The 13,640-nt window shown below is 31.2% G+C and overlaps 1 protein-coding gene and 1 non-coding gene across 2 annotated transcripts; both read right to left on the reverse strand.

Annotated features, from left to right (window-relative positions):
* Window positions 1–1,496: 1,496 nt before the first annotated feature.
* On the reverse strand, window positions 1,497–7,762 carry LOC100812332 (cysteine--tRNA ligase 2, cytoplasmic). Its single transcript, XM_006589620.3, has 9 exons — window positions 7,458–7,762; window positions 7,053–7,116; window positions 5,137–5,298; window positions 4,031–4,201; window positions 3,664–3,945; window positions 3,394–3,519; window positions 2,497–2,718; window positions 2,275–2,391; window positions 1,497–2,154 (listed from the first exon to the last, which is right to left on the reverse strand). Exons 1-9 carry the CDS (start codon window positions 7,628–7,630, stop codon window positions 1,825–1,827), a joined length of 1,647 nt encoding a protein of 548 aa, XP_006589683.1. The 5' UTR covers window positions 7,631–7,762; the 3' UTR covers window positions 1,497–1,824.
* A 4,353-nt stretch (window positions 7,763–12,115) lies between these two features.
* On the reverse strand, window positions 12,116–12,236 carry MIR4372A (microRNA MIR4372a). Its single transcript, NR_048697.1, has one exon. It is a non-coding gene; the product is annotated as a microRNA MIR4372a (primary transcript).
* Window positions 12,237–13,640: the final 1,404 nt, after the last annotated feature.

Raw genomic sequence — 13,640 nt, forward strand, 5'->3', positions numbered from 1 at the left:
TTCGCTAATTTCCTAACAATTTGGCATTTTCATTGTTTCAAGAAATCTTAAGTATACCTCATACAAGACACGAACGATAGTTATCAAGGTTGCATTGATTTGTATATCTAGGCTTTATAATAACACAATATTACTCTACTCTAAAACTACATCAAAGAAAAAAGTTTCAGAAAATCAAACCGTTGATAATTAATATGTATACTTAGTTTGTGCATTTAAATAGTAATTACCTAATTTTTTTCTCTTTTAATGTTTTTTTTACCTAAAAAGATAAGAATTTAAGTTCTTTTGAATTTTTTGGTTAATAATATTAAAGTAATTGAATTTACCATGTTTTGTTTTATTCTGTAGAGTTATGGTGCATCGACAAATGGCTGAAAAATGTATAAAGAATTAGAGCAACGCAACAGGCCAAGTTGAAAGTCAATTGTACTATGCATGTGTGCACATCTAGAAACTTAGCGCATGGTCATTTAAGTCAATTGTACTATGCATGTGTGCTTTGTGCACACATGCAATCTTAGCACATAATGATTTTTCGAAAAGCATGACTAAGCAACATTTTAAAAGGAGTGATGCACAGTTCCATTGGAAAGGGGAGGTCGACTAAGGAAAAATATCCATTTTGGGAGCTCTTTCTCCTCCATTTCTTTCCTTTTCTTCATTCTATCTTCATGTTTCGAGTCTCTCGTGATAATGAAAGACTAACTTATCTATTGTTGAGGGCTTGGATACAAAAAACTTTGTGATGTAATAATTTTTATTATCTATTTAATGTTATCTCAATATTATTGCTTCATTTCTATGTTTATTATTTTTTATGGTTTGATCACCCATTTATATGTATGTTATAAGATTTTAATCACCGAAAAATATTTTTATTCTAAGAACTTGAAAAAACTTCTAAATAATTCATGTCTAGGGATAGAATAGTGTTAATTAGCATTACCTATCCATCTTTATTCTTAAAATAAGTTACTTAGTTTAACTTTCTAAGAAATTATGAATGAAATCAAGTGATTTAGATTTTTTCACATGAGGAATCATGATTAAAATAATTTAGTTGATGAAGATAATAATAATTAGAATGGATTTAAATGATAAAAAATCATTAACATTATGTCAATAATACTTTTAGTAGACCAAACACTTATGCAAAAGAACTGCACTTGTTTTTATATCCTGTATTATCGTAGAATTTTAATCATTTCCAATCAAAATTCCTATGAAGATGATACCCAATTTTCCTGTTTATTATTACTTGAACAAATTGATAGATACACTTGTCAAAAGAATTATGACTGTTCCAATGATTTGTCTGCAAATTCCGATGTCATTTCCTAAATTCGGAGATTTGACTGTCTAGGCATGGCTTCGACACTCAAATCAAATGAGATAATCACGTTAAGCAGAAAAATAACAAACTAATATAAGTTTTTTTATCTGCACAAATTAATATAAGTAATCAAGGTAGCGTCGATCAAGAGCAAACCAGATAAGAGATAATCAGACTCTAGATTCTTGAAAAAATATTCCGGCTTTCTGTAATACAAAGAGCTAAATACCCAATCTGAGTATCAAAAAAACAAAATCTCCGTTAGGGGCACGTTCATGCAATTGTCAAATCAGTTAAACTAATCCAGAGACAGGACCATAGAAGACCCAACATGAGAAATGTGTAAAAATGATTCGCGTCCTAGACACCTAGGTATGGTCATACATATCTTTCAACTGGTATACAATCTTCAAGCGTTGTGTAGTATTGATAAATTATAACATTTTCCGTATTAATCATAGCTAAGGAGGGACACATTGACTCCACCTTCATGTTGTTGTATGTGGGCCATTCCCTTCTCGATCCCCAGGTATTTCTTCCACTTTTTGATTCACTGGAGTAGACTGCTTTTCCTCAACTATAGGTCTCTGAACAACTTCTGCAACAAGTGGCTCACTCGGGATGCATGGTCTCCATGTTATTTCGTTGCCCACATCCATAAGTGCAATGCCCTTTGTAGCCAAATCAGCCCTCATCTTATCACTTTTGGCGAAATCCTTATTAATCCTAGCTTGAGTTCGTTCATCTATAAGATGTAGCACTTCATCTTCTGTCAGACCTGCTCTCTTCAATGCCTTATCTTTCAACTGCTGCAGAACCTGATGAGCAAATAACAATAACAATTGTTAAACATGCAATGGCTTTCCAAAAGAGTGTCTTTTAGATTCATTATACAAAACAGGCAAATTAATTAAGCTCTTGTTAATAAAATGAGTCACCTCAGCATAGGATTTAGAAGACAACAATCCTAGTACGTCCAAAACTTTTCCAACTACTTTCTCAACCTCCAATAAGGATTGAATCAATTGCAACTGTGCTCTTTTCTGCATTTTCTTCTGCAAGATAGACAATATTTCATGAATTACGGGCACATTTCCAACACATGAAAATGCATGTAGCACCCACGCATGCAATACAAGAAACTGGTCCCATTTACATACCTTCAACATCTTCAAAGAAGTGTTCACAAATTTCAAGGCCTCTTGGAGAGCACCAGTTAGTATCACTGGTGTCTGCAAGTCATCTGACATTTTTGTTTGAAACTCAACATTCAACTTCTTAATACATTCCTTGGCAGCCTCATTAATTTGAGGTACCTTTTCATTCTTCTCAGTTTCCCCTTGAAGTAATGGTGATACAGCATCTTTACAATCTTGAAGAGTCTAACAACCAAAAGAAAAAAAAAACACTCATTTATGGAAATCACAGAAGTAAAAAGAAGCTGTTTTGAACAATATCCCTAGAGTAATGTCATCAATTAAACCTAACAAAATTGCAGTATTGCAAACAAGTATCAGTAGCTTTAATACTTTATGTCAATAGATTTAAATCATAGCAAAATTTTGGTAGAGTTGAGAGAATTTACTTTTGCAGCAACTAACATCCAACCCTGATAAACAAAACTGTCTTTTGTGTAACTCTACCTTTTCCCTTGTTTTACTTATAGGTTATAACAAGTACACCGCAGAGGCCAATAATTTTCCTTATAATATGACTCACAAAATTGTCCTTCCAACATTTGGGCATTTAATATACAGGCAGGATTTTCATCACATCACATTAGTAAATATCTTCTTCCTCAAAAAAAACTAAGAAGGAAAGAAGCACTGGCAATTCTATATCCAAGACACAACATGCTTAACTTACGCAGCAGAATTAGGATACAAAATTTCAGATCTATTCACAAAAAAACATTTGCAGGACATAACACTGAATAAAAACAATTTCAGATTACATAATGACAAGACTCTGTCTCTGTCAACCTTAAGAGAGAAACTCACCCATCAACTTTTAAGCAACAACACAGAATTCCTGACACAATTTTGGAGGCTGCTTACCTGAAATATATAGTAAATAGCATCTGACGAGTTCTCCAGCTGTGAAATTGAGTAATTTAGTGGAGATCTGTAATGGGCACTGATCAAAAAGTGCCTCAAAGCAAGTGAATGGTAACGCTCAGTGATCTGCAAGAAAAAAATGTTATGAAAGATATGCTCAAGACATCTTGCACGAGACTTCTACCACGCAAAAACTTATACAAATATCTAAAAGAATTAAAAACCATCATTAACCAGAAGAATGGTGAAAAAGTTAGCTAAAAGGCTGACCTGGCGAATAGTGAAAAAGTTGCCTAAGGATTTTGACATCTTTTCATTGTTATTAGTGACATGCCCATTATGCATCCAATAACTGACATGGCTATCATGGTCTGCAGCCCAGCTCTGTGCAATCTCATTTTCATGATGAGGAAAGATTAAATCAATTCCACCACCATGGATATCAAATTTATGAGTTAAATAACAAGCACTCATTGCACTGCACTCAATGTGCCACCCAGGTCTTCCAGGACCCCAAGGGCTGTCCCAGCTAGGCTCACCTGGTTTAGCAGCCTGCAATTATTTATTATTGAGAAATATGAGAGATCTCAAATGTTACTAAAATATGTTAAAATAACTGGTAAAGGTTCTCTCACACCTTCCACAATGCAAAATCAGCTGGGTGACGCTTTCTTGAGTCCACAGCTACTCGTTCTCCAGCTCTATTATGTTCTAGTCTTTGTCCAGATAGCATGCCATAATTTGGGCATTTATCAACAGCATAAAAAACATCACCATCAACTTCGTATGCATAGCCATTGTTGATAATCTGCAAAGTACATTAATGATTAAGCATCTTTTGAATTATTAATTAATTCCTTAGAAGTTCAAACTAAAGTCAAACATACCACAACCAAATCCACATGTTATATTATAATTTTTCATGCTTCAACTTCAATGATTTGACTGAAAATGACAAGCAGCCTCAATTAAATATGCTTCTTGTATCATTAATAAATAAAAATGGTACATTGTTACCACTTTGTCTTGTGTTTTAAAATTCCAATGCAGATCTTTGAAAACAATTAATAAAATGAGAATAGTGTCAGTTTTATAATTATTAGACAAAACAGGGGAAAAAATATATTCTCAAAGCAAAGAAGCCCCAAGTTTTTCATCATTTGCAATCTCTTCTCAATGATATTTCAGTTGGAGATTTTGTGCAGCTTCTGAGCTTCATATCTCTCAATATTAACAAATTAAAACAACCGGTCTTTTAACACTTTTGTTTTGCTTTCATAATTCCTGCTTAATTTGAATATCTTTATTCACAAGTTAATGAGCTAAATTATCATAATAGGATACATTATACATTACATTGCTGGAAGATTGAAGAAGGAATAATAATGGAGTAGTAGGGTGGGGTGGAGAGCATGAGGATAGAAAATCTAAATTCATTCTCAATACAACAATAAGTAGTGAATACTAAACAAGTTTTTTTCATAAAAAGCACAGGACATAACATAATGTATACAGATCGTCTTATAAAATAAATGATATTTTAATTAACTTGTTACAGGAAACATATAAACTCCATATGCACTTAACAAAAAAGAAGTATTGACTAATATAAAACAGCATGGAAAACTGTCAATTGGAATTTAATTGAAACAAAAGTGGAGCAAAAGGCTTTTTTTAGCAGATTCGATTAAAAAATTTCAAACAAAAGCAGAAGACGGCAATCTTATAGCAAAAAAATTAAACCTGGGTTATCATGTCCTTTATCTCGTTAAGGTGTTCAGAAACACGAGGTTCCCTAGATGGTGTCTCGCACTGGAGATCAGCCATATCAGCATTATATTCATCACAAAAACGGTTGCTCAACATCAATGGATCCTCCCCGGTCTCATTTGCTCGCTTAATTATCTGCAACAATTCTGATATTAGCAGTCTCTAATAAGCACTAAAGAATCATATAAGAAACTCACATAGAATAATACAACACTTTCAAGGTCCATGTTTTCTAGGACAAATGAACTTGGAGAAACTTATATCCAAGGTTGTCAAAACCAAGATCCTAACTAGGATTGGAAAGGGAGGGAAACTGTATGAATCATGGTATTGTGACATGAATTGTAAGATCCTACCTAAAACAAAAAGTTATATTTAAACATGTATATGTGCATATAAAGTAACAGTTAAAAGAAATAACCTTCAAATCACAACATTTAATTTAACTTAAATAGAACATGAATAAGAAGGTCAAATACCAACTCATAAGTCTCAAACTCATAAATGGCAGAGAACCACATAGCACAAACTATGTTGATCTGGAACATGACCAGAGATTTGAACAGAGGCAGATGGATTTAGGACAGAGACAAAGGAAAATTGAGGTCTGAGAGGAAGAGAGGAGAAATGGATGAGAAATTGAAGAGGCAGACAGTGGGGTAAGGGAGAGAGGACAAATGAGGTAAAAAAATGAAGAGGGTAGGGTGTTGCTTCTCCTGAGTCAAGCAGCCCAGTTGGTCTATGTTGCAGGTTCAGAACTCTTTCAAGCTTGCTGAACCCATAAGGACAACTTTGAAGGCGGTGAAACATATAGGATCATGCAATCCGATGAGTAAAAAAAATATCACGCTTTTGACAACAATGATTCCAACAGTGAGAGCTATCACTAATCATGCAGGAAAACCAGCATTGCTAAAAATAGGCTCATCATTCAAATTCAAAGGGATGACATTTTAGAGTAAAGAAATAAAGAACAGCAAGTCAACAGCAACAGAAATAATGAAATAAAGATAGTTCAAACAAACAAGCAAAAGAAGACACCATCAACTTGAAGACTGACATTTGAGCTATTATCAGAAAGGATGATGCCCCAAGACATGAAGGATGAAGAGATATGTACTATGTCAATGGCTTATTTTAAAAGTTATGTCCATTGAATGTTGAGCACTGATTTGATTTTCATATGATACACATTTCTTACATGCTAAGGGTCAGTTAGGCATACCATAATGTGAAAAAAACAGAGTATTGCACTCAATTCAATAATACTATAGCACATGGACTGAATAATCATAGAAGCCGTTGGATTAAATTTAAAATTTTATTTAATAAATTTAAAATCAAATCTCAGTCATTGAGAGTATTACTCTCAATATATTAGTATTTATCCAAAAAATGGGGGTCAATTCATAGATCAGTTTTGAATACAATTTTACAAATAAAAACAATGAATGAATATTTATTAACCCCATTTTTACCTCCATACCAAACTGACCATAAAAGGGAAAAATCATTGGAAAAATTCACAATATTTATTAGAGAGGGAGCTGCCATATATTGACCCAGACTTCAGCAATATATTCATAAACATGGGCAATACTGGAAGCATTCAACCCATATGGCCATCTCCAAATACATTTTACTTAACTAGGAAACGCCACTGCTACTGCTACTACATAAGTACATATGGCCTATTAAATAAGATGCTTTGATTAACACAAACCACATGTCAATCGTTAAAGCCTTGATACTATATATCCTTCACAGAATATTGAAAGGGTTAAACAAAAGCAACTAGAATCATGTGAACAAAGAAGGATGAAAAAAGGCAGAAAATTAAAGATGCAATGGTAGCAACAACACCAGCAGGTTAGAGATTGTATCCTTACCTTGTCATCAACATCAGTGAAATTCCGCACATATGTAATCTCATAGCCCAAGTGCTTAAGGTACCTACAAGTTTTCATTTAAACCAAAGTACAAACCACATGTTAACTCCCAATAGAATAAGCGAAGAAGATAAAACGGAAAGAATGAGTAGAAAAGATGGTAAAAGAAAGTGTTCCAATTCCAACTTTTAGATTCAAAAAGCTCTGAGATAATTTAATATCTAAAACCACGTAAATCTAATCTGGAGAATAATAACAGCTAGAAATACCAAATTGAAGCCATTTGCACATTTAAATTAAAATAAATATGGGGAATAACAAACAGAGCCCCATTATTTAAATGCAGAAATAGATGCATCTGAATAAACTTTAAAACCTTGTGCTAAATTCCTAACTTCATCGTACCTGAAGAGGATATCGAAAGAAACCGCAGCGCGAGCGTGACCGAGATGGCTGAAGTCGTAGGCAGTGACTCCGCAAACGTACATGGAAACCTTGCCGGGGACTTTGGTTTTGAAGATCTCTTTCTGCTGAGTCATGGAATTGTAAATCCTGAATTCACCTTGCTCCTCCGCCATTGCCACACTCACTCGCTTCGCTCTTCCTGCACGCAGAATCTCTCTTTCACTTCACACCTATGACCCGCTTCGCCCTAATTTTTATTCTTCTTTTTCTTTAACCCGCTCTCTCCTCTCATTTACTTTGTCTTTATAATAAATAAATAAATAAATGATGACGATAATAAAGACCAGTCTTTGCAGGATCTGTCCTACAAAATAATAATCAATTAAATCATTTTATAAATAATTTCATTGATTCTCTACCAAAAAAATTGATTTAATCCAACTGTTACTGACTTACTGTTATGTAATGTAATTAGCGTTTCTTCTCTATTTTTTTTCTTTTAACGAAAGGGGCGTTTCTTTTGTTAAGTAATTACGTTTTTTCTTTACATTGGCACTTCTTTTGGAATCATAATAGATTTGCTTAATAAAGAAAAACGTGGGTTTTATCACAAAAGAAATACGTGTAATTGAGGAAATATGTTTATTTGCTTAAATTTGTGCGATTTGAAATATATACGATATCTTTTTTTTTTTGGAAATATATATAATATACAAATTTCAGGACTTATATATTGCCATAATTCGATGATTTGATGATATTTGGAAGGTGCTTAATGATGCCTTTTTTTTGTGGTGGGGGACATCAGCCTAAAATTGGCAAAAATTATCTTTGTCAAAGGTAGAACCCCACAAAATTTAAGGTGAATCAGTTTGTGCAAAGTTGTTTTAGAGTTGATAATTGATATAAGTGTCTGTTATTAATCCTATGTATGTTCATCTTTCTGAATTAATTATAGGATCACTCCAAAGCAGCTTTATAATTCTGGCAGAGGAAAAATAGATATTGAATCAGTTTATTTAAATTTATTTATTGAGATAGGTGTTTATTTTAATAAAATTAACATTTTTTTTGTTTAAATTGTTTTTTTAAATAATTTTTTACTTAGTTTAAGAAATAAATAATCTCTACTTCTTAAAAAAGTATTTATATAAAAAAAATTATTCTAAAATTATTATTTTTTAGTTTAAGCAAACTCAATCAATATATTTACTGTAAAAGAAATTTTTTCACTACGTTAACAATAACAAAAGGTAAAGCAAGATCTTTGCTCTTCAAAATATATTTAGAGAATACACATGATAGAGTGGACAGAGGCTACCTTTAGAAAACTTTCTTAGACTTTGTGGCTTCCCTCAGATTATTGTGCATTGTGCAACTACTTATATTGAACTTAATTTCTTCCTTCTAGGGGGCTTAAGACAGGGAGAGATACCCTCTAACTCCACGTCTCCGCCTATTTCTGTATTTATGAATGGAAATGTTGACACCGTTTACTCAAGAATGGATTAGTGAAGGGTTGTGCGGCTAGTTAGTATTTCAAATGATGTGTTCTGTTTCTCACTTGTTTTTCAATTATGAGTGTTTCTTGTTCACAACAGCTAAAGCTTCCCAGGTCAAGCTTATAAGTTAAGTCTTTCATATTTTTGGAACAGCCTCTCTAGGCTGTTTGTTAATGTGGATAAATTAAGATTTCTGGCTTCAAAGAATGTTCCAAGATCAAAATGTGCTGAGTTTGAATCAATTTCTTCAATTCATTCATTCATTCATTATACGACTAAAGTAAGGAAATACTTAGGTTTCGCTATTGTTTCAGGTTGGATGAAAATGAATGATTCAAGTTTATTATTATTGAGAAGATGGGCTTCTCTGCTTGCAGATTGGAAGGGAAGACTCCTCAATAGGGCTGGGGGGAATACTTAAGCCACATTAGTTCTCTCTTCTATTCTTATTAATTCAATGCAAAGCTTATGTATTCCAACTGGGACGTCATTGATATCTTGTTGGAACTTGATCAGAAGATAGAGGGGGCTTGACCAGTTGACCAGGACTTCTAAGTACTAATGTTTCCCTCCTTAGCAAACATGCTTAGAATTTGTTGGTCTAAACAGGACAAATTGTGGGTTCATATGTTATCTTAAAAAATTCTGAAGAATTCCCACATTTTCCACACAGCAGTATCTCCCAATGCATCTTGATTCTTATGTTTGGAAATATATGCACAACATTTAAAGAACAGGTTCTGTATCCGTGTGAGCAGAGGTGATGTTTCACTTTGGTAGGACAAATGGGTTGACATGGCAATTTCTGTAACGCTGCAGTGGTATTTCTGGTACCTCATTTCTATATATAATTTTTTTATTTGTCGATTTTAAAAAAAAATGGGTTGACATGGGCCAACTTGCACTGAGATATATACAGAACACTGACTTGAGGGTAAAGGATTTTTTCTTTGATGTCTCTTAGCATTTTGACAATTAATTCGCCTCAAATCAAATGCTTGCCGATTTTTGTTGACGAGGGTGGAGATGATTGATGAAGATACCATCATGGTTTGGGGTCATAGCAGGTGTGTAATATTTTCTTTTTTAATGTGTAGAATAGTTATACTGAGGTTAGAATCTTTAACTTGATACATATATGCATCCTCTAAAAAGCGCGCAGGTATAACTTCCTTCATAACCTTAGGTTTGCGAGTCAAAATATAAGGGCTTTCTTGGGTCTTATTGGTACTGCTTTGGTCTTATAGGCTGAGTTGATGGCTATGGAATAGAGGCACTCTTAGCATTGTATACAACAGTGATTCTTAACTTGTTAGACAAGGAGTTGATTCATTCCACTATCTTGCTCCTTTGATTAGAAATATTCTTCTTTGGAACATGTGTTGTGAGAAAGTAACAATCGCACGGATTGGTTACCCAAGCACAGATAAGATTCCGAAACTTCTCTCCAGGTGTGGGATGCTTTCCCAACATCTGATTTCTCTGTTTTCTTTATTCTTATGTAGCACCCTTAAAACAAAATCAAAGCTCAATTAGTCTATTATATACATGTTCTTGAATAACCCAATTTTAACCAAACACAAGTTTCTTTGTAAGTACCAAGTTACCCGTGCAGGACTGCAGGCATTTTTTAATATAAATAAAAATAAATTAAAGAGAATAATAAATATCTCGGTATCAATAACAAACATTTTATTATATTCAAATAAAGAAATACAGTAAATATTTTGAAATTATTGAGTAAATTTCAAAAATAAATTATTAAAATTTGATACAATGTGTAAAATATAAAACTTTAAAATTAAATTTGAGTTAAGATTCGCTAACATTATAAATTTATGATATCTTAACATTCATTTTATCTAAAAATATATATCTTCAATTAATTAGTGTATCAAAATTTAGAATTTAAATACTAACAAACTTTTGATCCTAGTAATATAAAGTTTGGTCTTAAGTAAGATATTGACACTCGAACTTTATGAATAAAAAAAATTGTACTTGATCAAAGAGATGATAGATTAAAAAACTCAAATTTTAATCAAATTTTTACTACAACTTAGATAAAATGACTAAAAATAACAAGTTTTAATCATCAATTATTTACTTAATTTACTTTTGCATAAAGATTTTTTCCTCATATCTCTACTGTGCAATTTATTTCTGCAACCAATAAAGAAAAATGACAAAATTTTCACATTTTAAAATTATTTCAATGTTTTTATTCAATTAATTTCATACCTGATTTTATTCATAATTCATTAAAATGTTTTAATTACATTATCAATATTATGATGTCATCATAATTAAAATTTTGAAATATACAACATTATAACTGGACTATATTAATTATTTACTAAAATATATTTTTCATTCAAGTAATTTAGTTTTTTTTTTCATTTTTGTTACAAAAAAATTTCTTTAGATTTAATCCTTCCAAAAAGTGTATGTTTAATTTTTCATTCTTAAAGAATTTTAGATAACACTTTAAACATTAAAAAAAATATTATCTAAAATGTTTTAATAACGAAAAATAAGACAAACACATTTTGGCTATATTCAAAAAAATATTTCAATTAGCTTATAACTTTTTTTTATTAGCTGAAAAACTCATTTGATTATTCGATAAATAAGTTTTTTTAATGTCTTTTAACATTTTTTTAAATGTTACTTGGAGTAGCATTTTTTTACAACACTAACTTCTAGTTCTTTATATTTTCTTTCTTTTTATTGTTAACATATTTATCAAATTACTTCTTTACTCTTTTTAAATAAATCATGATTTTATCATTTTTCAGTCATTTTAGACTTTTTCAGTTATTTCAACAACCAATTTTACTTGACACTTCTAATTTAATAAATTACATTTTTAACTATCAATTTTGAACTAATTTTTCAACTTTCAAATAATTTTGTTGAACATGATTTTTGTCGACACTAAAACAAAAAAAATACAAAAATAAAAATTAAAAAAATACTAGGCAAAAATTGTAAATTTGGTCCTTTATTTGTCTTAAAATTAGATTTTGATCCTCCTATAATTTAATTCACGAATTTAGTCCTATATTTTTTTTGCAATCTAGTTATTTTATCCCCCAACCCTAAAATTGAACGTTAATTGTTTATTTTGATTGTCATGTGTCACGATTTTATTGGACATTGACCGTCACATGTCACGATTTTATTGGAGGTTGACGTTAATTAGGTGTATAGATTGACGTTAATTAAATACATGAAATTAACGTCCAGTAAAATTATGACATATGATGATCAACGTTGATAAACAATAGTCAACATTTAATTTTAAAATTAAAAACTGAAAAAACAGACTAATAAAAAAATTATAACGAGATTAAATTTATAATTTTGCCAAAACATTAAATTACTGAAACGAAGTTATTTAAGCCTTAACTAGTTAACTTCTCATACCCTCTTAAACCTAACCTTGATGAAGCTCTCGATCCCCACAACTCATGAATAGCTTCTTATGTCAACACCCCATCCAGCCTTGGTCCCAAACCTATAAAGTATAATCGACTTGTTATTTTACAATGTTTGACACGTCCATTGCACTTTGCAATAATCGCTTCTTCAGCTCAATATTGCTCCTATCATTCTTCCTTCAAAAATGGACTCCTGACACGCATTATGATGAACGGCAATTAAGACATCAATGGAGGACGACGTTTTAACGAGGAGTTTATATATATATATAAATGTATGGTTCATCAATTCACCCATAATCAGTCAAACTCGACTGGTAAATAAATAAACCTAACCGTCTTGATCTATTCCACAGTCGTTCAACCAATTGATTTGGATAGTGTTAAGTTTTGGATTCAATTAAACCTTGGACCGCATTTTAATTTTACCAGTATCAAAATTGTATTAAAACTTTTGCAGGAATAAAAAACATAAGTTTTGAATTTTATAAGTATGGAAAACATATTTTAATTTTTTAAAATTAAATATATTATAAGTATTTTTATGCTGTATAGATATTTTCTATTTTTTAAGAAACTAAGTGAAAGAGAGAATGGCCAATACGAGTTATTGCTTATTAGTACTCGTCTTCTTTTTTTAAAAAAGAAAAGAATAAAACAATCAAAATAAGTTGCATTAAAGATCGATCACATGAGAATGTAATTAAATCTAAATTTTATTATGATATTTAACATTTGTTAATGGATGACTATATTCCTGTTTTTTTTACTGCTGATGAGTATATTATCTTCTTCTTCTTTTTTTTTTTTACTGGCGATGAGTATATTATCTACAACCATATAAAAATTGTCCGGTGTTTTCATGGGTCGGCTGAACACTTTTTAGTTTGTATGTAGCCTTTTGTTTTTAACTTCATGATCTCATTTATTATTTTTTTTTGTTTTTTAAAACGGTGCAAATGCGGGAACCACCATCTAGTTTAATATATGACGTGAATCCTATATATTTAATAGATGACGTGATGCTTATTTATTATTTAATAAAAGTTGCCTTAAATAAAATATGCTTATTTAATAAAAGATGCCTAAAAATAAATATTTTATTTTGAAGAAATAATTTAATAAAAAAATCAGCAGAGTTTGATAATATTTTGCAACAAAAATACTAGTAAATTTACTTACTGAAATTTCTTACAGATTTATTTGCAGAATTACTTGTGATTTTTTTAAGAAAATTA

This window comes from Glycine max, chromosome 10 (assembly GCF_000004515.6).
Source record: "Glycine max cultivar Williams 82 chromosome 10, Glycine_max_v4.0, whole genome shotgun sequence".
NCBI lineage: Eukaryota > Viridiplantae > Streptophyta > Magnoliopsida > Fabales > Fabaceae > Glycine > Glycine max.